This window comes from Prorops nasuta, unplaced genomic scaffold (assembly GCF_024137725.1).
Source record: "Prorops nasuta isolate Cenicafe-Biocafe unplaced genomic scaffold, Cenicafe_Pnas_1.2 PNAS00155, whole genome shotgun sequence".
Lineage (NCBI taxonomy): Eukaryota > Metazoa > Arthropoda > Insecta > Hymenoptera > Bethylidae > Prorops > Prorops nasuta.
In genome coordinates this window covers 38,941-62,981 of record NW_027116951.1, presented here as the reverse complement: position 1 = coordinate 62,981, position 24,041 = coordinate 38,941, and the positions used below count along the sequence as shown (strand labels likewise).

At 35.8% G+C, this 24,041-nt stretch overlaps 3 protein-coding genes and 1 long non-coding RNA gene across 7 annotated transcripts; 3 read left to right on the top strand and 1 right to left on the bottom strand.

The window, feature by feature from the left end:
- Positions 1–550: 550 nt before the first annotated feature.
- LOC136785096 (uncharacterized) lies at positions 551–1,101 on the bottom strand. The gene is made up of 3 exons (XR_010824545.1): positions 1,065–1,101; positions 750–969; positions 551–689 (listed from the first exon to the last, which is right to left on the bottom strand). It is a non-coding gene; the product is annotated as an uncharacterized lncRNA (long non-coding RNA).
- Positions 1,102–3,331: 2,230 nt separating this feature from the next.
- Positions 3,332–4,985, top strand: LOC136785095 (odorant receptor 13a-like). Its single transcript, XM_066746116.1, has 5 exons — positions 3,332–3,943; positions 4,021–4,412; positions 4,482–4,583; positions 4,647–4,802; positions 4,874–4,985. The coding sequence occupies exons 1-5, from the start codon at positions 3,625–3,627 to the stop codon at positions 4,922–4,924; spliced, it is 1,020 nt and encodes a 339-aa protein (XP_066602213.1). The 5' UTR covers positions 3,332–3,624; the 3' UTR covers positions 4,925–4,985.
- Positions 4,986–6,820: 1,835 nt separating this feature from the next.
- LOC136785106 (LIRP-like) lies at positions 6,821–16,543 on the top strand. Of its 3 annotated transcripts, XM_066746131.1 has the most exons (3): positions 6,821–6,871; positions 14,380–14,593; positions 14,681–16,543. In XM_066746131.1, the coding sequence occupies exons 2-3, from the start codon at positions 14,380–14,382 to the stop codon at positions 14,851–14,853; spliced, it is 387 nt and encodes a 128-aa protein (XP_066602228.1). In that variant the 5' UTR covers positions 6,821–6,871; the 3' UTR covers positions 14,854–16,543. The 3 variants fall into 3 exon arrangements, with proteins under 3 accessions (XP_066602228.1, XP_066602226.1, XP_066602227.1); XM_066746129.1 differs by having other exon boundaries at positions 14,380–16,543; XM_066746130.1 differs by lacking the exon at positions 6,821–6,871 and adding an exon at positions 9,932–10,071 and having other exon boundaries at positions 14,380–16,543.
- Positions 9,382–23,978, top strand: LOC136785104 (glutamate receptor ionotropic, delta-2-like). Of its 2 annotated transcripts, XM_066746126.1 has the most exons (8): positions 18,084–18,698; positions 18,769–18,860; positions 21,896–22,072; positions 22,153–22,489; positions 22,572–22,765; positions 22,842–22,947; positions 23,021–23,210; positions 23,264–23,978. In XM_066746126.1, the coding sequence occupies exons 1-8, from the start codon at positions 18,626–18,628 to the stop codon at positions 23,766–23,768; spliced, it is 1,674 nt and encodes a 557-aa protein (XP_066602223.1). In that variant the 5' UTR covers positions 18,084–18,625; the 3' UTR covers positions 23,769–23,978. The 2 variants fall into 2 exon arrangements, with proteins under 2 accessions (XP_066602224.1, XP_066602223.1); XM_066746127.1 differs by lacking the exons at positions 18,084–18,698; positions 18,769–18,860 and adding an exon at positions 9,382–10,067 and having other exon boundaries at positions 23,264–23,977.
- Positions 23,979–24,041: the final 63 nt, after the last annotated feature.

Here is a 24,041-nt window from a genome sequence, read left to right as displayed (position 1 = left end):
TTATAATTTATTTTTCCTTAATTTTTGTATATTAGCATTAAACAAAATTATCAGTATATGAATAAACATTTTATGCATAAAAGTGGTAATAATTAATTTTCACGATTCTTTTGTCTTGAATATTATTAAAGTAAAAATTAAAATTTTTTATTTTCTTTATTAAGAAAAAACAAAGCATTGGAGGAACAAAGAGGATGATGTGCTATGGCGCAATTTTAATCACGAGCACAGTCCACTCTTTTAAAAGATTAGAATCTTAACCTGGACGTATAATATCTACCTTACACACGGAGCTAATTAATCATAGTGGTCTCATAGGGTAGTGCAAGCTACATAGTGCCTCAACCATTTTGTACCAATATATTATAAACCTTCATAAATTATCCCAAGTAACTCTAAGAATTATAATAATAAAAAAAATCCTAATTGAGAGAAAATATTAAAAATGTTACTAAATAAAAAAATCACACGAATTAATAATAATTTATTAATTGTATATAGGTACAAATAATTTAAAATTAATTGACCAATAAATCTTGATGAAAAAAAATTCTACAATAAAATTATTTAAGACAGTCTTGCATATAGAAGTGTAATCTATACTATATATTGGTTCTCCATTTAATCATGTAAAAATCTGAACAGCTTCGAGATAAGATACAAGACTTTTACAACGACACACCAGACAACTAGGGGATTTAAACATTTATTTATATTTTGGTTTATTTAAGAAGATAGTGTAGAATTACCTGAGAAAATAAATCCAAAGAATCTATCAAAGCACTTCTCCAATTATATCAGCATCCTGGTCCCAACAAATGACCACTTTTCCCATAGGCACGTCTCTTCAGCTTTCAAATTCTGTATATTACTGAAGTGGAGCCCAAAATCTAGGAAAATTTTGGTGTCGAACGAAGAGTAAATATTGAGTCCAGTTTGATATCAATCTTTAAAATCACACGATACTATCTGTGACAAGAAAATAAAAAAATTATTTATACATTATTATTTTTAAAAGACCACACGTTAATTTCTTCAGCTTTTAAATTCAGAATGTTACTAACTTCTAGTCCAAAATCTAGGGAATTTTTTATATCGAACGAAGAGTAAAGATCGCGTCCAGTTTGATATGAAGCTTGCATATCTCACTAGACCCTCAACAGCTATCTGTGACAAGGAAATAAAAAAAATTCGTAGAGAGATTATTATTTTTAAAAGGCTACATGTTAATTTTTTTGGTTTTTTCCACTTAACAATCTCGTATCTCCCGTTACTCCTTTTTTTACCTCGATTTTTCAAACAACTGACGAGATCTGTGTATGAAGTCGTATCCATTATCTTTGACAACCTTTACAATGTTAGGCCAATATTGACCCACGACGACTATTTTTTTGTAATAATTGTCGTCGAGACACTACCGTGTTTTTTTATTTATTCTAGATTTATAATAATCCTACTCTTGCTCGACGCTTATTATCGATGATTTATTATTTTCTTTTTATAGATAGCAAAGATTGCAAAGATGCACTAGATTGTTCTGCGAAGATCCACTAATAATTTTCTCTATGTGCTATACATATGCATACCTATATATATATATATATATATATAAAATGCAGCTCGAAAATATTAAATTCTGCCAAATAAAAATTGAATATATCGTCCATGCTTCGATAATCTTCAGAAATTAACATTAATTGCACTTTTTTTTAAGATTGTAACAAAAATATTGTTTTCTTCACAGTGTCAATTTTAAATTATCTATAAATTTCACTTTATTGTAGCATTGATCGTTTGAAAAAAAAGAAATTAACTTCTTCACTGACATTGAATAGTTTTTTCTTCTTATCAGTTGAACAAACGACACTTTAATATTATCTTGCCAGTGATTCATTACAATTCACCACCTGCAGTTTTATACCTATATATATATATATATATATAATAATCTATAGCTTGTAAAAATTAAAGTCTGCTAAATTAAAGTTTTATCTATTGTCTATATTTTAATTACCTTCAGGAATTAATATTAATTACACTTTATTCAAGATTATAATAAAAATACTTTCTTCGCATCAATGTTAAAAATATCCATAACTTTCACTTTACTGCAGCATCGATCGTTTGACAAAAAAAGAAATTAACTTAACCACTGAAACGTTGAGTAGTTTTTTTTTCTTATCAGTTGAACAAACGACACTTTAATATTATCTTGCCAGTGATTCATTACAATTCACCACCTGCATCGTTACCGATAAAAATGTCATTGACATCTAGTACATATATTCTACAGTCTAGTAGAATTTTCCCAAAATAATTAAAAGATTAAAAAAAAATTGAAAATTATTTAGGGAACGAAACAGTAGTCCACGAATTAATCGACGTAACGAAGACTGATCAGCAGGGAACGTTCCATAAACGAAAAATTAAATGAGTCACGGGAGCTCCAGTCTCGATTATGGATGAAATACAACTGAGAGTCGTGAGTGAGCGAAGTAATGAGAAAGCTTGAAAAAATAATACTGGTATTAAATGTGCAGAAGAAAGCAGAAGAAAAGGGAAACCAAACTTATGACGTAACAACTTTATTAACTTTCACCATTTTTTATAGAGTTATAGTGCTATATATGAATATGTTCATGGATCTCGACCCTAATTAGCATTATTTTTCTGTATTTTGTGTGATGATTTTTTTAAAATATTAGAAGATGAAGAGTGTTTGATAAACCATGCAAACCAGAAGAGAGAGGAAAAGTTTTGTCATGAAAAAACCTACAAAATATAATCATGGGTCTCAGTGAATGAGCATTGGGAAAAAGCAAGTGGCTCCTTAATAAATCATCAAAGGCTCAATTTCTTGTTTTTTTTTTAACATTTTCACGATATCCCATGAAGATGTTCAAAGACAACCAGCTATTTCGTCCAAGTTGTCTTTTGACCATTGCTGAGAACGAATCGCCTTAATAATGCAAGTATGCATGTCTGATTATATACTTATGTCTATACCTTCAGTAATGCAATGCTGAAGAGAACAACCAGTAACTTTCCTAAGACCTTTCCTCGTTCTTCATCCTGTTAACTAAATTACTCTGTGTTTTATTTTCTAATAATTATTTGTTTTTAATTTAAGAAAGAAATTAGGATCAAACAGTTACAGAATCAATTAAATCGGAAACACTCGAGTGGAATCATCAAATTCTAAAATTTGTGGGTTTTTTGTCATTGAAACCGAATAATTTACTATTCGAACCCTCAGTATTCTATTTATCAGTGAATATATTTTATTTATCTGTGAATATAATTCTAGCCACCATGGGCCTTTACATTTCATTCAATCGAAACACGCCTTTGATTACATAGAAATAATACTCGAGCTGATTATGTATTTGATGATTCATTTGAAACTCAAAAATTCCTCTATTTCACTTCCCAACAATTATTTATTTATAAACTAAAAAATAAATTAGAATCAAACAGTTACAGAATCAATTAACGAAAGCATGGAAAACATTCGAGTGGAATCATCAAATTCTAAAATTCGTGGGTGTTTGGCCATTGAAACCGAATAATTTGCTATTCGGTCCCTCGATATTTTATTTATCAGTGAATATAATTCTAGCCACCATGGAGCTTTTACATTTCACTGAATCGAAACACGCCTTCGATTACATCGAAGTAATACTCGAGCTGATTACATATTTGATGATTCACTTGAAACTCGACGCCTACAGACTAAACACGTCCCTCATCAGTGATTTGATTATCGACATGAAACAGGATTATTATTCTGACAATTATTTGACACCCGAAGAAGTCTTGGGGATTTTGAGGTACAGTGGCATATCGAAGCTTTATATAAAAACTGCTTTCCCAGCAGCTGCCATCACTGCAACATTTTGGTACTTGAGGCCACTCGTGCACCACGATACAGGACTGATCATCTGTAAAAATAAAAAATTATCATTTGCAATTTTTTCAAGCAAAAAAATCAAGAGTTTTAATTCTTATCAAATTTTGCAGATTTGGGAAATGGAACCGAGCCCCATGCACTACCTTATCGAATAAGATACGATTTGCTATTCGACATTCAAGATCTAAAAACATATATAGCAGTTTACGTGTGCCAAGGTTTTCTAGTGCCAGTTATTTTTATTGGGTTCATAGGAACCGATTGTCTCCTCGTGACTATGGCACTGCACATTTGTGGCCAATACGCGGTTCTCTCCACGAGGATTCAGAGTACTCTGAGGGATTCTATGGGATTCGAAAAACATTTTTCGAATATCGTGAAGAGACACATTCACCTGATAAGAATTGGCAAAAATTTGGATGATTTTTGCAATTTAATTGTATTGTTTGAATTACTCTGCACTACTATTTTACTTTGCATCACTGGGTACAATTGGATTGCGGTGGGTAATTATTTATTTTCTTAGTGTGGAGTAAAATATTATTTATTTATTCATTTTCAGAGCTCTGAGGATGGTCAAAACACGAATTTTATTATTTTTGGCTTGTACGTGATTACTCAACTTTTATTGTTGCTGGGTTATTGTCTCATTGGGGAATGTCTTATCGCAGAGGTAATTTTGTGGCAAGGGTCAAGTGTGAATTTTTGATAATTAATGAAAAATACGTTTTTTTAGAGTACAGGTATTGCAGATGCTTTTTATACCTGCGAATGGTACATTATTCCACCAAAATATGTTCGAATGATCAGTATTTGCATCTGTCGTTCGCAATACGCTGCAACAATCACAGCTGGCAGATTTATGGTCTTATCACTCAGTAGCTTCACGGAGGTGACGATGAATCAATTTTGGCGAAGTGAATTGTTTATTTGAATTTATCAATTTTTTTGTAATTTTTTTAGGTTTTAAAAACTTCAGCAGCTTATTTATCGGTGCTGAGAAAAATGATTTGAGAAGGGAATGACGTGCAATGATTTTAGAAGTTTAATGATAAATCATATCTGGATCATTGATGATTACACGATGTTTATTGATGTAACAAGTTTTGGAGATTAAAATATTGATTTTTAATGACTTGGGAATTTGTCGTGCAACATTCTCTTATTTAGGGGTCGAACGAAGTCTCAAGGTTCGTTGCGTAACTTCATTTGCATGTTTAGGAGAAGAGACTATATATATAAATTTATCTAAGAAGAGTAGATTATTAAAGAAGCTAAAATTGGATTCTTTCGGCTTGTTTAAGGGGATCGTATAGCGAACGGTTCACGAGAACATCTAAAAGAATTATTTTGCAATTTTAACTCACCTGCAACAATGTTTAATTAATTTTAGATGGTAGATTAACCAATGGCTGACCTTTATTTTTTTTTATGCTCGTTGCAACGATTTCCAGCTCGAAAATTGTAATAATAATTTTTGAATAGATTATTAAAGATGCTAAAATTGGATTCTTTCAGCTTATTTAAAGAGATTGTATAGCGAATGGTTCACAGGAACATCGAAAAGAATTATTTTGTCATTTTAATTCACCTGCAACAATGTTTAATTAATTTTACAAAGTAGATTAACCAATGGCTGACCTTTATTTTTTTTTGCTCGTTACAACAATCCCCAGCTGGAAAATTTAATAATAGTTTATAGATTAAAAAAGATGCAATGTATATATATATATATATATATATATATATATATATATATATCTAAGATGAGTAGATTATTAAAAATGCTAAAATTAGATTTTCCAAGCTTGTTTAAGAGGATCTTATCGCAAGCTTATTCACACGTCTATCGAAAAGAATTACTTTACAATTTTACCTCACCTGCAACAATGTCTCATTGATTTTACACAACAGCTGACTTTCATTATTTTCTTTTGTTTACTACAGCAATTTTCAGCTGAAAAATTTAATTACACTTTATGAATGAAAAAAGACTATATTTATATAAATTTATTTAAAATAAATAGATTACTAAAAATGCTAAAATTAGATTCTCCAAGCTTCTTTAATATCTTATAGTAAGTTTCTTCATATGTTCATAAAAAAGAATTACACAAAATTTTCAACTCACCTGCAGCAAAGTCTAATTAATTTTTCAACATAAACTAAACCATAGTTAACTTTCACAATTTTCCCATAATCATTACAATAATCCCCAGCTAGAAAATTTAATAACAGTTTATGAATGAGAAAGGACTATATATATAAATTTATCTAAAATGAGTAGATTATTAAAAACGCTAATATTAGATTCTCCAAACTTCTTTAATATCTTATAGCAAGTTTCTTCACACGTTCATCAAGAAGAATTGCACAAAAATTTCAACTCACCTGCAACAAAGTCTAATTAATTTTCCAACATAAATTAAAACCAACACATATCTCTCTTAATAACTTTCACAATTTTCCAATACTCCTTGCAACAATCTCCAGCTGTAAAATATCAACAATAAATTGTCAATGAAAATTGACAAGTTTTCGAGGGGTTTTTTGTTGAAATAATTAGATTATTGGATGCTGGGATCTCGTTGTGGATGATGAATCAGGGTCAGTGGTGTCGTGAGAGTTTTGAATGAAAGGCGAAAGGCTCCTGACCCTGGCGGAAGTGGGTCTTTTGGGAAACAGGGAGGAAGATCCAATCAGCTGTTGCCTACGAAATGGGCCATCGTGTACAGTCGAGTTGATGTCCTTCCTGTGGAAGGACTACCATTGGCTGTAAGGTACGATTAAGAGTATCTGACAGGTGCATCATTCGCGTAACGTGTTAAATGAGCACGTCTCGGTTGCTCAGTATTACTACCGGCGCCCTGAGTGTTTATAAGGGAGGCGATCGCCTTTTCGGTCACCACAAGAACCCCGTGCATCACCAAGCAACATTCGCAACACGCTGCTCACGTTAAGGTGAGTACTCGATAATAAATCTCTGTTTTTAATCCCACTACGACTGATTTTCTTCACAAAAAATGGTCAGAATGTTTATATACACGTAATAAATAATTATGAAAATTTACAGATTTTTTTATGCATTTGAGATACGATAATTTATTTTCACTCAAGATTTTCTTCGATCGATATCGTAGTATGTATTAAATTCTCTGGTTCACTGGAAGAGTTTATATAAATTTTGGAATAATGCAAGAATAATATTTGTTATTTACAAAATTATACACGAGCACAAAGTAGTCGTTGTACCACAGTGCAAATTTAAAACAGAGTACATGCCACTCTGGAGAGATTAGAATCATGACTCGGACGTGCATACGAAGCTAATTAATCAAATATACTCATTAATCATCGTGGTTGCATGGTGGAGCGAGCTACAAAGTGCTGCAGCCATTGTGAAGAAATAAAGTGATCGAATAATGTAAAACGAGTGAGTTTGGGGAAAGAAAAGTTTTATTTGCTTAAATTTTAATGAACAAAATAAAACAAAATGTAAACAAATCGAAATAAATTAAAATAAATAATATATAAATTCATCACTACAATCACGTGGACGATTCGAGGAGAATGAAGCAAGTATGATTAATTTCTTAAAAGAGCACCCCTGTCTACCAGAGTTGATCCGTCAGTGATCACGTTTACAGTAATTGTGGCCCATTAGGGCCTGCCAACCAATGAAACTGGGCCACGATGCTCGTGTGCCTTCTTCTTACAATTGTCCACGTAGCATTGTCCACTTGGTTGGCTTCTCCGATTAATCGAGCTCTTCAAAATAAAACAGTCCAATTGTCGGAAAGACGCGGAAGAAAGGGCCTAGACGGAATGACGAGTGATTAAAATTCTTGGAACTCTGTATATATAGTTGGTGAGAGGGGGGGGGGGACGGTTGCTTTCTATAAATGACGCTTGATTCACCTTATAGAGCAATAATAGTAGCATGCACGACTCATTCACTGGTGCATCTGTACCGAGTGTCCTCGGATTAGGGGAGAATTGCCAATCGAGCTTTTAACTCTTCATGTTTATATATATATATATATATATATATATTGTTTCTTGGTATTCTCGCTGGATCTAGTAAATCGTCCTCGTTTCAATTTCTTGGAAAAAGAAACTAGTGACTTTTCTTGATAGAGATGGAACTTTTAATTAATTTTTAGATATACAGATATGCTTTATTGATTTTGCTAAAATTTCTTATAAAAAAAAGAAAACTCTAGTAATTTTTTCCTGCAGATCTCGAGATTTCAGTCCATTTTTGTCTCGAGAAATCGAGCTGTCCATCATTTTTTATATATATAGATATGCTTTATTGTCCTCGTTAAAATTCATTTGAAAAAAAAGATTCTAGCAATTTTTGTCTCGAGAAATCGAGTTTTTGATCAATTTACAAAGACATGATTTATTGATCTCGCTAAAATTGCTTAGAAAAAAAATAGCAATTTTTGTCTCGAGAGATCGAGCTTTCAATCAATTTATATAGATATGCTTTATTAACGAGAGAGAAATGAAGGCGGTATGTGGTCGAGGGGTCATGGCGTGGCTCGCGCGTAAATCGTGCGTGCACCGGCAATGGACACCAGTTTACTTTCTGCCTAACCAACCAGTTACGTAACGCTCTCTGATTTTGAATGATTCTCGATCGAGTAAGTGGCAATTCAAACTCCTCGACAATTTTATAAGTGTATCACCGTGGAAAAATCATTCACGAATTTTTCACGAGAAAATCAACGTAAAATTTATATAGTAATTAAATTAATTTAGTTTTCATGACTTTTTTTGTAATAATATTTCTTGATTATCAACGATGCTCTTGATAAAAGAGTAAAAATTATAATCAATTAAACTCGATATTTTTTATATGAATGAGATTGATAAAGAAAAATTATTAACGTGATTTTCACGAGATTACTCGACTCTAAAAATTTCATTTTCTTTCTTCTGACTCAGGCATCACGATCAAATTCGAATTTGTCAACCTCCATCGTTCGCAAACTTAAAAAATCATCAAACATACATATGCATTGAGGAAAATAATTAGATATAAATAACTGTATACTCGAATAATCACAAATAAATACTGACTTGATATTATATCAAAATTTTATCGTTTGGTTAAATCAATTGTTTATTAAAAACAAGTCAATATTTATTTCCTAACATTGAAAAAAAATTTTCTCTCAATAAATATATATATATATAAACAATTTCGTACGAATCCCTCAACGCAGAAGAACGAATCGAGGCAGAGTTGATCGGAGAATGGCCTGGAAAATCATCGACGCGTTTTTCGCGAGGTTGCGGGTCGTTCGGGTGAGAAATCATGACTGGACTAACTGGCATATTAATCTCGTGTGTCGCGACTGGTATAAGCTTGAGCCACTGCTCCACCACTCTTTCTCTTCCTCGGCAATATCGAGTCGCCGGGCTGGACTCTCAGCGACGACGAAATCCGTGATGGTCGCACACTCGTTTCTCTCTCCTCTCTCGGTGCAATCGGCTCGTTACTGCCGCATTCTCTCCTCTCCCTGCGGGTACCAAATCGTCCGCACCTTTCATCCAGACTCCATCCCAGTCCCGATTCCCCTTTCTTCCCACGGGCTCTAAATTCCTCAGGTTTTTTTTGCTAAAAGTTCGGTGAGACAAAAACAAATATATATATATATATATATATATATGCAGTGAGTCCTGAAGAGTGGACAGTAAAAGTGTGCATAGTCCCTCGGGAACGGTGGAGAACCGGAAGAGGGAACGACTCGTTCTTCGGGAAGAAAGGATCGTGCATGAAGCAGAGGCGAAAAGGAATTAGCTCGATCGGCAATTTTCCTCAAAATTGCTGCCGTGCATCAATGAATCCCAAGCAGTGGGAGAGGCTGAAGATAACCGGAAGTCTGCAGAGTCCTCAACTTCTTCCAAGACGTCGCCATCGAAATATCTCATGATCATCTGAAGGGAACTCGAGAAGATTGTGTAACCTTGGAAACTTCTTCTTCTTCTTGTTCTTGTTCTTCGAGGTTTTCCGTTTCTTCAACGTCCACCGGAACTTCGTGTTTACGTCGCTGCTGCCATCCAGGTCATCCGCGAGTGACAGACTGTGATAATTCTCGTGATACTCTATTAATTCTCTTGTGATATCACGCTTTACCTCGACGTAGTAAGTAAGTCCACTTTCTGCCATTTTTAAGCAGGCCGATTAAGTTTCCTCATCATCTCGAAGCTCCGTTAAAATTTTCATGATTCTCTCTATATTCAGATTTTGGTTCATTCGTTGGGTTCTCGTGATACTTTGTTGATTATTTTGTGATGTCATGTTTGCCTCAAGGTAGTAAGTCCACTTTCTGCTATTTTTAAGCAAGCCGATTAAGTTTCCTCATCATCTTAAAGTTCTGTCAAATTCCTTAAGATTCTCTCAACGTTCAAATTCTGTTTTATTCCTCATGTTCTCGTCATATCACGTTTTACCTCGACATACCAAGTCCACTTTCTGCCATTTTTAACCAAGCCAACTAAATTTCCTCTTCATCTCGAAATTCCATCAAATTCCTCAAGATTCTCTCAACATTCAAATTCTGATTTATGCCTCGTGTGCACCAATGAGTTTACTTGTACAAAAATAACACTATACATTTATATATATACGCAATTTATCACTTTGGTTGAGTCATATTCCGAACGATAGACCGCAGTCTACTCAATTATCTCGCGAGTTTTTCTCTCTCTAAATTTCTATTTATAGGATATATATACAAGAGGAAAATGGGGACTTGAATAAATAAATTGTCCATTATGCTTGAGACGTCCGAGGGACATAGGGAAAATAGTATCTCTCTCCCTCTCTCTCTCTCTCTCTCTCTCTCTTTGGTAAACAAATACCAAATTCCTCAACCAGAAGATATAACTCCAGAATTTTAGAGATCCCAATAACAACGATATTTAACCAAGAAACAAACATCCGGAAAACAATAGTCGAGAGATCAACGACTAAGGTTCGCATCGAGTGTGGATGTTGAAGACGATAACCACGACGTATTCGTCAGCCAAGATCCACGCGCCATCAAAAAACAAGGTTAAATCCCATACGAACGAACATCGAGAAAATTCGAAAAGCACGAAAACCTTCTTGAAAATCAACAACCTCGTTGCTGAAGAGCCTCGCAATTCCACGAACGAGTGCACTGGTTCGAAAGGTTAGCTGCACTCGAAGACCACTCGGTATCTTTCCGAGTGCGTTATAGGTACGTGTTTATGCCTGATGTGGTTTCTGTCGGCGCGATAACGGCCAGGGAGCGAGTAGGTTGGAGGAAGAAAGACGAGGAGGAGTCGAGCGAAATGCTTGTGGGGAAGTGGCAATATCGTGTACGGTCTGGAACGAGTCCTCTTTTCTCTATCCACGCGGACTTTTCTCCCTTAGGCAAGAATCTACGTAGCGGGCTTGTGTTTACCATCACGCGAGAAGCCAATGAACGCCGTGTTATTATCAGCCACCGAGATTCCACAGGATCTCCCAGAACGTACTGCGTCTCGAGATCGAGGCAGGGACCAGCGCGATTGTTCGTGACGCGACGAGCAATTTGGGGATTTTTTTGGGGACGATGGTGATAAGGGGAATGTTGGTAAATTGTTTTTTTTGCTTTAAACTCGTGCAGTGGAAAATAGCCCAACGTGACTCGACGTGCGAGCCTCCACGTGAGCAATAAAGCAACGGAGCTTTTGCTATTACGCCCATTATGCTCCAGGCGGTCCCATGCTCGTCCGGATCATCTTGCTGAGGTATATATATATATATATATTGCGAAGATATATGTATCTTGCAAAGCTGTATATATATCTCTCTCTCTCTCATAAATACATGGATGTATGTTGCTTGGAACGATCCTTCTCGCGGTTCCCCAAACGCTGTCTCGCGTTCGGCCGTTCGTATCAAGGTCATTGACCTTATTTCCATTTTCGCTCCTCGAGATAAGCTCGAAAACAGTGATTCCACGCGAGAAGAGACTCAGGAGACTCGAGCCAAAACTCGGCGTGTCGCGGACTCGAGAGAATCGGGAGAAAGGATCACGGCAGGTCAAAGGTCAACCGCAAAGACACGGTACGCAGAAGACTTGGCGATTCTTCTAACGATCGTGCCCTCCCCCCCAAACGAGCCGAGCTTTTGCTACGAGGCTCGTTGTTCTCCAAGCATTTGTAAGCTCGTCTGGATCATCTCGCAAAGATATATATATATATATATCGCTCGGAACAATCCTTCTCGCGGTTCTCCAAACGCGATCTTTTTTTCTCGCATTCGGCAGTTCCTATCAAGGTCATTGACCTTATTTGCATTTTCGCTGCTCTAGATAAGCGCGAAAATAATTTTTTTCCACGAGAGGAGAGGACTCAGGAGACTCGACTCGTCGAGGACTCGATGGAACAGGGAGGAAGGATCACGGGAGGTCAAAGGTCAACCGCAAAGACACGATACACAGAAGACTTGGCGATTCTTTTAACGATCGTGCCCTCCCCCATTTTTTATTCCTTCCATTCGAACCGAGCATCGCTCTCTCTCTCTCTCTCTCTCTCTCTCTCTCTCTCTCTCTCTCGGTACAACAAAGCCAATACGTTACACCGCGGAATTTATATTTAAACGACCGATATCTAAAAATAAATGCTCCGCGACCTGCACGCGGCACCGGGGCTTAATAAGCTCCGATAAGTAAATAAAAGCTGCGAAGTTTGCCAAGTTTTCCATTATTGTCCGCTCGCGCGCTTTATCGCTCGATTCGAGCGGTAATTAGCGATCGTCACGGTCACTGGCCCGTAACGATGCGTTTTTTTCCAGGTATCCGCGATCGAATCTCTCGTTTCTGTAATTTTCTGGATTTTTTTTTATTTTTGTTAAAGCTTGTTCTCTAATAGAGGCACTTTAGGTTAGTGTTTTTTTTTATGAATTTACATCGAGTGGAGGATCGTCGAGCTTGTAAGTAAATTTTCGAATTGGATCATTCCTCGTTGTGTCCAAGATTCGATTTACTTTTGTAAAAGAATTTTGGTTTGTGATAAGGAATTAATTATTAACTTTGTTATTTGGTGTTATATTGCAGAGGAGAAATGGATTTTTAGGTAAAGCAATATTTTTGTGTAAAGAGAAATTGAGTTTTCGGGAGAAAGTTATAATTGTGTAAATAAATTTTGTTTTGTAATAAGAAATTAATTATTAATTTTGTTATTTCACATTTTGTTACTAAGAAAAGATATAGTTTTTGGGGAAAAAGCCACGTTTGTGTAAAGAGATTTTGTGCTTTAATAAGATATTAATTATTGACTCAATTATTTCAAATTTTATTAAAAAAGAGAAAAAGATTTTTTGGAGAAAAAAGAAAATAACGGTAAAGTTTTTCGTCTCAAGGCATCGGAGTGTAAATAGATTAGCATTGAAGAAAAGAAGCAGCATTGAAAACACGTTATGTTCGTTTAATCACTCGTCTTCTTAGTCATTGGTTAAAGTCGGTTAAAGCATTAATTACTTGGAACGACCAAGCTTGGTAAACACTCGTTCGTTCCAATATGTCGACGATAAGCACATTTTTGACTGGATGCTGCTAAAGAAGGATAAGAAAATATAGAAATATATATATATATATATATATATATATATATATATGTATGTATATGTCGTAGAAATTTAGAGCACGTAGAAACTCGAATCGCGATACTTGGTTGCTCTCGATGTTTTCGGTGTCGGATCAAGGAAGATTAATTTATGACCAGCGTTTGACTCGCCTTAGGGAATATACATACAGGGGCTTCATAGAATTTCGATAACTGGAGAATGGTCCGTCTATGATCACCCAGCACAACGTGTATTTATAAATAAAATTCTTGTATATATATATATATATACAGGTATACTAAGAACAGAGATTATTTCTTGCTAAAATATTAGTAAACAAAATATGAACACTGCATTATAGAAGACAACATAATATCAACATTGCATTATAAAAACAAATGGTAAATTTTCGCATAAAATTCTTCTACATGAGTTTTACAAAGAACAACGATTATTTTTTGCTAAAATATAACCAAACATAACATTATAAAAAAAATTATAAAATATCCCATACAGTACACTTGACTAAAAGTTATCCTATAGATATCTTTTAGTCATCCAATTGACTAACCGACACCTAAAAGATGTTTTTAAGTCACTAGGTGCTTTATGCCATATTACAAAATTGCCACAAAGTTTCAATGAAATGAAATAAATTCCAAAATACACGTAAGCAAAATAAGAAATAATTAAACTTTGTTTAAAAAAGAATAACGTCTCGTCTCTAAGTACCAGCCACGTAGAAACTACAGTGACTCTCAACCTTCCAATCTACAAACCCTAACCACCACAAATATTCAAAACCCTATCACGTTCTCCACAAAGAAGAAACCCCTATAGAAAAAGCAGTAAAATCCTTGACCACTTCTACTTGCAGATGTCCACATATCGATTGTGCATCTTCGTGACCGTGTTGCTCGTACTGGTGATCATCCTAGCCGACTTGGGTCACGCTCAGGTGGACATCTTCCAATATGCCCAGAAGAGACCACAGAACACAGTCACGAAATACTGCGGCATTAAGCTCTCCAACGCCCTCCACATGGTCTGCAACGGGATGTACAACCAGATGTTCAAGAAGAGTGGACAGGGTGAGTGTGTGACGTCACAAAAACCTACACAAAAATCACCAACCGGATCCTGGAGTCTCAGAACGAAATGGTTCGCGTTTATTTCAGAGCTCGAGTCGCGAGACTACGGATACGTGGCTCAACTGAGTCCGGAGAGGGCGAACGCCATGTTGAGTCGATTCGCGGGTCGATTCCGCCGCGAGTCTCGAGGCGTCTACGACGAGTGCTGCGTCAAGGCCTGCACCACCGACGAACTTCGCAGCTATTGCCAGGAGCAATGATGACGATGACGATGATGATGATCCTACGTCCCTCGAACCGGCTAAATCCGCTTCTCCGTGCTCCACCTGCTGCACCCCCACCCCCACGAGCACCACCTTCGAGAAACCAGTACTCATCCGGACTATAGCGAAAAATATACTAGGTGTCCATTTATCAACGTGCAATTTATGTTATAGAAAAATTCACAAAAAAAATCCACCTACCGTATTGCGTAGAATTAAGCGATTAAGCTCGAGAATGCTTCTCCCCCCTCCATTACCCCTCTTATCCTTTCCTCTTCAATGTCTCCGTAGCACACCTTTTCAACTCCGCCTCAAGCCCAACCGCAAAAGCCGATTTTTTATTCGTATTATGCTTGTTTATTTTTCAGTTTTTTTTTATTATTTTATAACGATTATTATTATTCGTCAAGAAACGAGATTTAGTGGGGGAAATTGTATAATTGGTGAATTTTTGTTCGTTTATCGTGACAGGTTCGATGAGACCATCGAGGGAATTTTTGAGAGTCCATTATTCCTGATTAATATATATATATATAATTCTTTGACATATAACGCGTTACGTGAAAAGAAACTCCGTCACGCGAGACGAGAATCGTCCGATGCATCGACCGGCGTCCGCGTCACTTTTTTATCGAACACCCCAATCGCCCCTGTTGATCACCGAAGAACTGGAGGACACGGTGGAAAAAAAAATAAAAACACCGAAATTCCCACAAACTCTCCATCCAATGAAAGATAAAAAAATCTGGACGAAACTCCGGAACAACGGCTTTTGCGGAACACCATTTTGACTGGCTTGCGTATTTTTGTTTATCTGCCAGAGGCTGTGATGTTCTAAATGACCTTTTATTATATATACTAGCGTACTACAATGTACCGTATACATCGTGATATTATCATAATTCGTAGAACTTGTAACGTGTGTAAATATAATCGTTCAAGAAGAGCTTAAAAAAAGAAAACAAAACATGTTGAGAAAATCCCGTACACGATTCGCTGTGACCTTCGATCGACTCTTGGATCCACGAATCGAAATTGTGAAAATGCACGAAAGGAAGAATTAATTCGAAGAAAAGCTCTTCGTTGCTTGCACCCACGTGGTTTTGTCGTCCATTTATAGAGTTTAATCCCCTTTATATTTTGTTTTCTAGCTTTTCCTACACCCCCATCCTTAAAAAAAATATTTTAAGAAAATTTCGTAGGCGACTCGCCGTGACCTTCGATCGACTCTTGGATCCACGAATCGAGGTTTGTGAAAATGCACGAAAGGAACAAATTAAGTTGAAGGAAAGCTCTTCGTCGCTTGCACCCACCTGGTTTTATCGTCGATTTGTAGCGTGTAATCTCTTTTATTATATTTTGTATTCTCGCTTTTCCTACACCCACCCCCTCCCCCCTTCTTTATAGATAGATTTTATTTTTCAATGTATATCCATCAGCACCATCCACACCAGCCGTATCCTCCACTCGTCATCCTCTTCTACGCGTCACAATCATCAATTTTCCCGTAATGGCTGTAATATATAGCGCGAAGTTCTCTTTCGGCTCTTTCGGCGCGGTACAACTTGAACCGCGAGTGGAGCAAGCGTGCCGGGCTCTTTTGTCAAAACGGCAGAACTTTGTATGATCGTAGACCATGTGATTTATATGAGATGTACTTCAATTTAAAAATAAAACTAAACTTGTTCCTCAGAGTCTAAGGATTTTTTTATTTTCCTTTCTGATTAATTTTTGTGTGTTTATGCATGTATGGGTGTCCGGCGCGGTACACCTTGAATCACGAGTGGAGAAAATGTGCCGATTTTTTTTTTCAAAATGGCAGAACTTTGTATGATCGTAGACCATGTGATTTATATGAGATGTACTTCAATTTAAAAATAAAACTAAACTTGTTCCTCAGAGTCTAATGATTTTTTTATTTTCCTTTCTGATTAATTTTTATGTATTTGTATATATATGATTAGTATTGATAATTGATGTAATTTGTTAATTATTTTTGCAGATTCTTCGAGTATATATATACTGCTTTTATTTTGAAACGTTGCGAAAAAAACTCTTCGTGACGCAAGTTCAATTGTCACAGGGACATTATTATACCAGAAATGACTCTGATGCGTTTAAGTGGTTCTTGACTTTAAAATCTTAGTCACCATCTTCAACCTCATCGAGGTAACAGTTCTTTGAGTCAGAAAGTAATTTGGCGAATTATCGCGAGTCCTTTGATCCATTTTTCGCAACATATAGTGTGGCAAAATGACCAGAGTTTAAAATCTTAGTCATCGACTTCAATCTCATCGACATAATAATGTTTCGAGTTTGCATGTACTTTGGCGAGTTATCTCGAGTCCTTTGATCGATTTTTCGCAATTCGACCAAATTTGCACGTCTGATCGAAAATGACCTCTTCTCCTTCGTTTTAATCGCACTAGAAATTTTTTTATGCGCGCAACGATTTATGGCGTGGCACTTGAAAGTACAACCTGCAACAGTTTAGATAATCTCATTTTAGAATGGCAAAATGACAGTGTTCGAGCGATCGTCGCGTGTCGAAACGTCAGAACACATCGCGTGCAACGTGCACCATGTTTTACGTAATTTTAACGAATATATTAAATTCATTGTAATTATAATTACCAAGCGTTATCAACTATAATTATTTGCCATTAAATTGAACGAGTCAGGCTGCTTTCACATGCGGTGTAAGGTGCGTAAACGTAACTTACGCTAAAACGTATTAACCAATCAAATCATTTTCGCGATAATACGCAAGCATGCTGCTGGGTGCTGGCGTAGTACGCCGTACATATCTTACACCGCATGTGAAGGTAGCCTCACAGTCATTTTTCTGCTCTCTCGCTGACACTCGATATTCAGAAAATTAAAACATATAGCTATATACATATGAGCATAGAAATGGATTGAAAGTATTTAAACAAACAAATAATTATAAAATTATAATCGATACTTCAACTCATTTTATTTTTATGAAATTCGTCAATTTTTACTCAGTGTCTCCAACGAAATCAATTAACAATGATCTTGATATTTTTTATTATAAAATTATAATCGATACTTCTACTCGTTTTGTTTTATCAAATTCGTCAATTTTGACTCAGTCTCTCCAACGAAAAGAAATAACAACGATCTTGACATTTTTTTATTACAAAATTATCACAATCGATACTTCCTATAGTTTTTATTTACATAATTAAATATTTTCTTATTATAAAATTACGATCATTTCTTCAAATCGTTTTTATTTACACAATTCGACACTTTTTACTCAGTCCCTCCACCGAAATAAATTAGCAATAAACTTGACACGTTTTACAAGCTCCTGAGTAAATGCTGTACATTAGGTTGGCCATCAGACATCGGTAAACACAATGAAACCTCGATGTAATCATAGGTTTGCATCAAAGAGATCGAAATTCGATATGCAGGACCCTGTGAATTGGCTGGTTTTCGGTAATCGTGCGGTGAACGTGTGTAGAAGGGTGTTATGGCGTTGGCCTTGAAGAGTCGAAGATGAGCAGAGATAGGGGATGGAGCGTTTGCGCTGGCGCAAGAGCTGCTTCAGGGTGAAACCCACCCCCTCGTGGTCAGTTTATGTGTTTGGCTCGTTTCATCCGTATCGAAACGATCAGCCTCGCTTTTTCGCTGCAAGAAGATGACCGCAGGACCTTCGGCGTGATCGAGAAGGACTCGCGGATGCGCAGCTTCCGGTCACACGGACTTCAGGATGTAGTCACGAGAGTTTTCCTGAAGAATGCGACGTAAAAGGATCATAAAGTCTCTGGGAATTTTCTTCTATTTTATTTTTCATTTCTGCAATGGCCAAGGTACTATATATGTTTTTTTTTTTCTTTAATTTCTTGTATCCTTTCGTTAATTAACTCGATCAATTTTTAGACGTCAGTGTCCAAGAAGAGACTTCGCCAGAGAGTGTTAATCGTTGGTCCCCGAACACGATGCCAGCGAATATTAAAATATCAACTTTGGAGGTAAACGATATTTTAATTGTTATCACTTTTTTTATTTATTTTTTTTCAATATTAATCGTTGGTCCTCGAAAACAATGACAACAAATATTAAAATATCAACTTTGGAGGTAAACGATATTTGAAGTTTTATCCCTTTTTTTATTTCTTATTTAATGTTTTTTCTTAATATTAATCTTTGGTCCCCGAAAACAATGACAACCAATATTAAAATAACAACTTTGAAGGTAAACGATAATTGAACTTTTATCCCTTTTTTTATTTTTTATTTAATGTTTTTTCTTAATATTACTCTTTGGTCCCCGAACACGGTGCCAGCGAATATTAAAACATCAGCTTTGAAGATAAAGGATATTTTAATTTTTATCACTTTTTTTATTTCTTATTTAATACATTTTTTATGCAGGAGTTTCAATTGCTTTAAGAGAGTTTTTTATATACGCGATAAGCTGCGTTATCAATAATGCTATGATATTTAAATAATCGATATCTCACCCTGTTATTTACCAACTCGTTAACCGTCCTTTTTATCGAATCAAGAATATTGTAATGGCTCCTATACGAGTCCTTCGTGCCTCGCACCGTAAGTCGAATGACTTTGTTGACGTTTATAATATTTATCCTTCGATTTTTCCACGTTATTGACTCTTGTTATTGAAAATAAAGCTTTTACCAATTTTAACGAGTCAAGTTCAAGGTGTGAAAAATAATTACGTGCATTTCTCTTCCGCGAGTCGTTATGAGTCTGAAAGTGTCTTCAAATGACTTTTTTAACGCTTATAAAAATTATGTTTCGATTTTTCCACATTATTGACTCTTGTTATTGAAAATAAATTTTTTATCAATTATAACGAGTCAAGGTCAAGGTGCAATTAATAATTACGTGTATTTCCCTTCCGGGAATCTTCTTCAATCCAGAGCTTTCGAAACGTCTTCAAATGACTTTGTTGAGAAGTGTAAAAATTATGCTTCGATTTTTCCACATTGTTGCCTCTTATTGTTATTGGAAACAAAACTTTTGCCAGTTATAATGAGTCAAGGTCAAGGTACGAATAATAATTACGTGCATTTCTCTTCCGGGAATTTTTATCAATCGGGAAGTTTGGAAACGTCATCAAATGACTTTGTTGCGAAGTGTAAAAATTATGTTTCATTTTTTCCACATTGTTGCCTCTTGTTATCGAAAATAAAACTTTTACCAATTATAATGAGTCAAGATCAAGGTGCCAATAATAATTACGTGTATTTCCCTTCCGGGAATCTTTATAAATGTGGAAATTTGGAAGCGTCAGTAATAAGCTTCGATTTTCTACATTATTACCTCTTATTGTTATTGAAAATAAAATTTTTGCCAATTATAACGAATCAAGTTCAAGGTGCAAACAATTACGTGCATTTCTGTTTCGCGAGTCGTATTACTCTGAAAGTGTCATCAAATGACTTGGTTGACGAACGTAAAAATTATGCTTTGATTTTTCCACATTCTTGCCTCTTGTTTTCGAAAATAAAATTTTTGCCAATTATGACAAGTCAAGTTCAAGGTGCGAATAATTACGTGCATTTCCCTTTCGCGAGTCGTATTACTCTGAAAGTGTCATCAAATAACTTTGTTGATGAACGTAAAAATTATGCTTTGATTTTTCCACATTGTTGCCTCTTTTTATTGAAAATAAAATTTTTGCCAATTATGACGAGTCAAGTTCAAGGTGCGAATAATTACGTGCATTTCCCTTTCGCGAGTCGTCATGAATCTGGAGGTTTGGAAGCGCCAATCGTGTGCCGCGTCCTTCGATAATTCTGGCGAACGCGTCGAGCACTCGAAAGTGGGACGTTTAGCTGCAAATCGATAAATCATTCCGTCAATTTTTTTTCAACCACGTGGGGAAACATCCATCATACTCCGAGTGGTCGCAAAGCTTTTTCCTGTATTTTTGTTTTATTAATTTAATAAATAAATAAAAATAGGCTATGACTTTCTCATCGACGTCTTTAAAGAGTCGAATCATACAGTTCACTCTTGATTAAAAAAAATTGCTATTTTTACGTCAATTTTTTTCCAACCACATGGATATATTTGTCTCATTAATTTAATAAATAAATAAAAATAGCTTATGACTTTTCCATCGATGTTTTTGCAGAGTCCACTCGTCGAGTTTTCGCTCTTGATTAAAATAAGGAATTATTGGTACTTTTAGGTCAATTTTTTTTCAACCACGTAAAGAACATCCATCATGTTTCAAACTTTTACGAAACTTTCTTCAGTATTTGTCTCATTAATTTAATAAATAAATAAAAATAGCCAATGACTTTTCCATCCACGTCTTCGTACTAGACTCATCCAGTTCACTCTTGATTAAAAGGAATTTCCATTTTTACGTCAATTTGTTTACAACCACATGAGTATATATTTGTCTCATTAATTTAATAAATAAATAAAAAGAGCCAATGAATTTTCCATCGACATCTTTCTTACTGGACTCATCCAGTTCACTCTTGATTAAAAGGAATTACTATTTTTACGTCAATTTTTTTACAACCACGTGCGTACGTTCGTCGTTAATTTAACTCGTGACTAAAAAAACCCATGGCTTTTCCATCGACGTCTTCGCAGAGTCGACTGATCGAGTTCACTCTTGATGAAGAGGAATTGCTATTTTTACGTCAATTAATTCCCAGCAATGATCTTTTCGCTGATGGTGGAATTCGGTCCATCGCGAAGAGTGGACTGGCGCCAGGCATCAGGGGTTAAAAGGCTAGAAGTTGGTTAGCTTGGACTTTGCTCCTACTTAATTTTCGCTGGAATTGCACCGTTACGTCATTGGTTGCACGTGCAACCAAAGTGATCGCTTTCTGTGTCGTCGTGCGTGCTCCCTTAAAAGGCACGATTCCTCGTGTAGAAATTAAACTTTGGCAACGAGAATGCTATATATATCATACTATTCCTTTTCAGTATTTTTTTTATAAACAGATCCTAACCCCCCCCCCTTTTTCATAATTACGTACAGGACCAAGACCTGACTCTAAACACTAATTTTCAGGACATGCCATTCTCAGGGACAGAGAAGCAAAATGACACCCTGGTTGGAAAAGGCTACTCATTTTATTTGTTGAACCTCCTCAGCAAAAAATTAAATTTCACTTATACGATAGTACCACCGGAGAAACAAATTTTGGGCGATGACAGGACCGGAATTTTGGGCCAACTTTACAATAAAGTGATTATTAATTATCTTAATTTTGTGGTAAATTTTATATAAAACAAAAGAATTTATAATTATGTAAACAATTCGAGCAGGAAATAGATATGGCTGTAGCTCTTTTGCCTGTTCTACCGAAAATGCTGAATTATTGTTCGTTCAGTATAACTCTGGACGAAATAGTATTGACCGTTCTGATGAAGAGGCCTGAAGAGTCTGCGACTGGTTCCGGTCTTCTGGCTCCTTTCGACAGAACCGTGTGGCTGTTGGTGTTAATTTCTGTGGTAATCATGGGACCACTGATATACGTATTTGTTTTTCTAAGAGGAAAATTCTGGAAGACTGCGGAATCGGAAAAATACACTATGCAGTCTTGCGTTTGGTTCGTCTATGGCGCCTTGTTGAAGCAAGGAGCCACCATTTCAGCAACGTCAGGTGGATGATCGATTTTCATTATTTTTCCATCATGATTAAAATTCCTTTATAAAATTCCCAAGTTATTTGTTTATTCTTGCAGATTCCACTCGAATGCTGTTCGCCACTTGGTGGATATTCATAACGATCCTCACGTCCTTCTACACAGCTAATTTAACGGCCTTCCTGACGAAACCTCAGTTCACCTTGCCAATTCAGTCCTTGAACGACGTGGTAAGCAAAAACTACGAGTGGGCGGCTTTTGCTGGTCGAACCGTTCAGTTTCTTCTCACTCAGGTAAGTGGGGATGCTGAAGAGCACCTTGAGTGACCTTGGATGAATTTCAAGGTCATCGTTGAAATCTTCGTTGCAGGACGCAGAGACCGAATTGACACCACTCAACAAGTCCAAGTACCATGGAAAGTTCATCGACGAGTATCGGTCTCCTGATGAAAAGATCCTGCAGATAATCAGTAGTAGTAAGTGAAATATTTATTACATTTTTTGTATAAAGCTGATTAATTGAATTACGTAATTAATTTTATTGTTAAGATAAAATTTTCATCGGGGAAGCTCACTATTTCCAAACATTGATCTTCGGGGACTACAAGAATAAAACTGCCAAGCAAATGGAGCAATCTAAAAGATGCACTTACGTTGTGATGCCTAAGGGATTTTTTATCAAAAATCGTGCCTTTGCTTTTCCCCTGAATTCGTCCATAGAAAAATTGATCAACGAAGAGTGAGTTTTTTTTTTTTGAATGAAATTGCAGTTTTTAATTGAAAGTTTTTTAGATTGCTGACGATGGCTGAAAGTGGAATAGTGCAATACGTGAAGAGACAGGATCTGCCACTGGCTGATATTTGTCCTGTCGATTTAAGGTCCAGCGAACGTCGACTTCGAAATGCAGATTTGTCCTTGACCTACAAAGTAGTCGCTGGTGGCTTCGTAGCTTCTTTCGTGATATTCGTGACGGAATTGATTTTGCTGCTCTTTCGAAAGGGGAAAAATGGTACTGGGGATCACGAGCAAAATTGTGTTTGTTGTTTTGGAAGGAAGATTAACAATTCTGTCGAGGACGTACCAAGGAATCCTGCTTTCCTGGTGAATCGTTCTTCAAACATCCCGAAGAATGGCTCTTTTCCCTTTTATCAAGATGCATCGATCATTCCTTCGTCCGTTGGCAAAAAACATTACATCAATGGACGAGAATATTACGTGGTAACCGAGAAAAATGGAGGTCAAAGGTTAATTCCTGTTAGAACACCTTCAGCTTTCCTCTTTCAGTACACTGCATAACTTTACACGTTTTTACAGATTGCTTGATATTTTGAATAAGAATTATTAACACTATTTTAAAATCTTTACATTTCTTCTATTTTTCTCTTCATACGACAATTTCAGAATCGTGTGAAATTTACTGATTAATGAAATGATTATTCATGGATTTAATAATCTTAGAATATTTCTAACAATCGTAATCCTTGGAATATCGTATTACGTAATAAGAATACATTTTCTATAATCTTTCTTCTGTATTTATATATAAATATTTACAGTACACGTATGTTC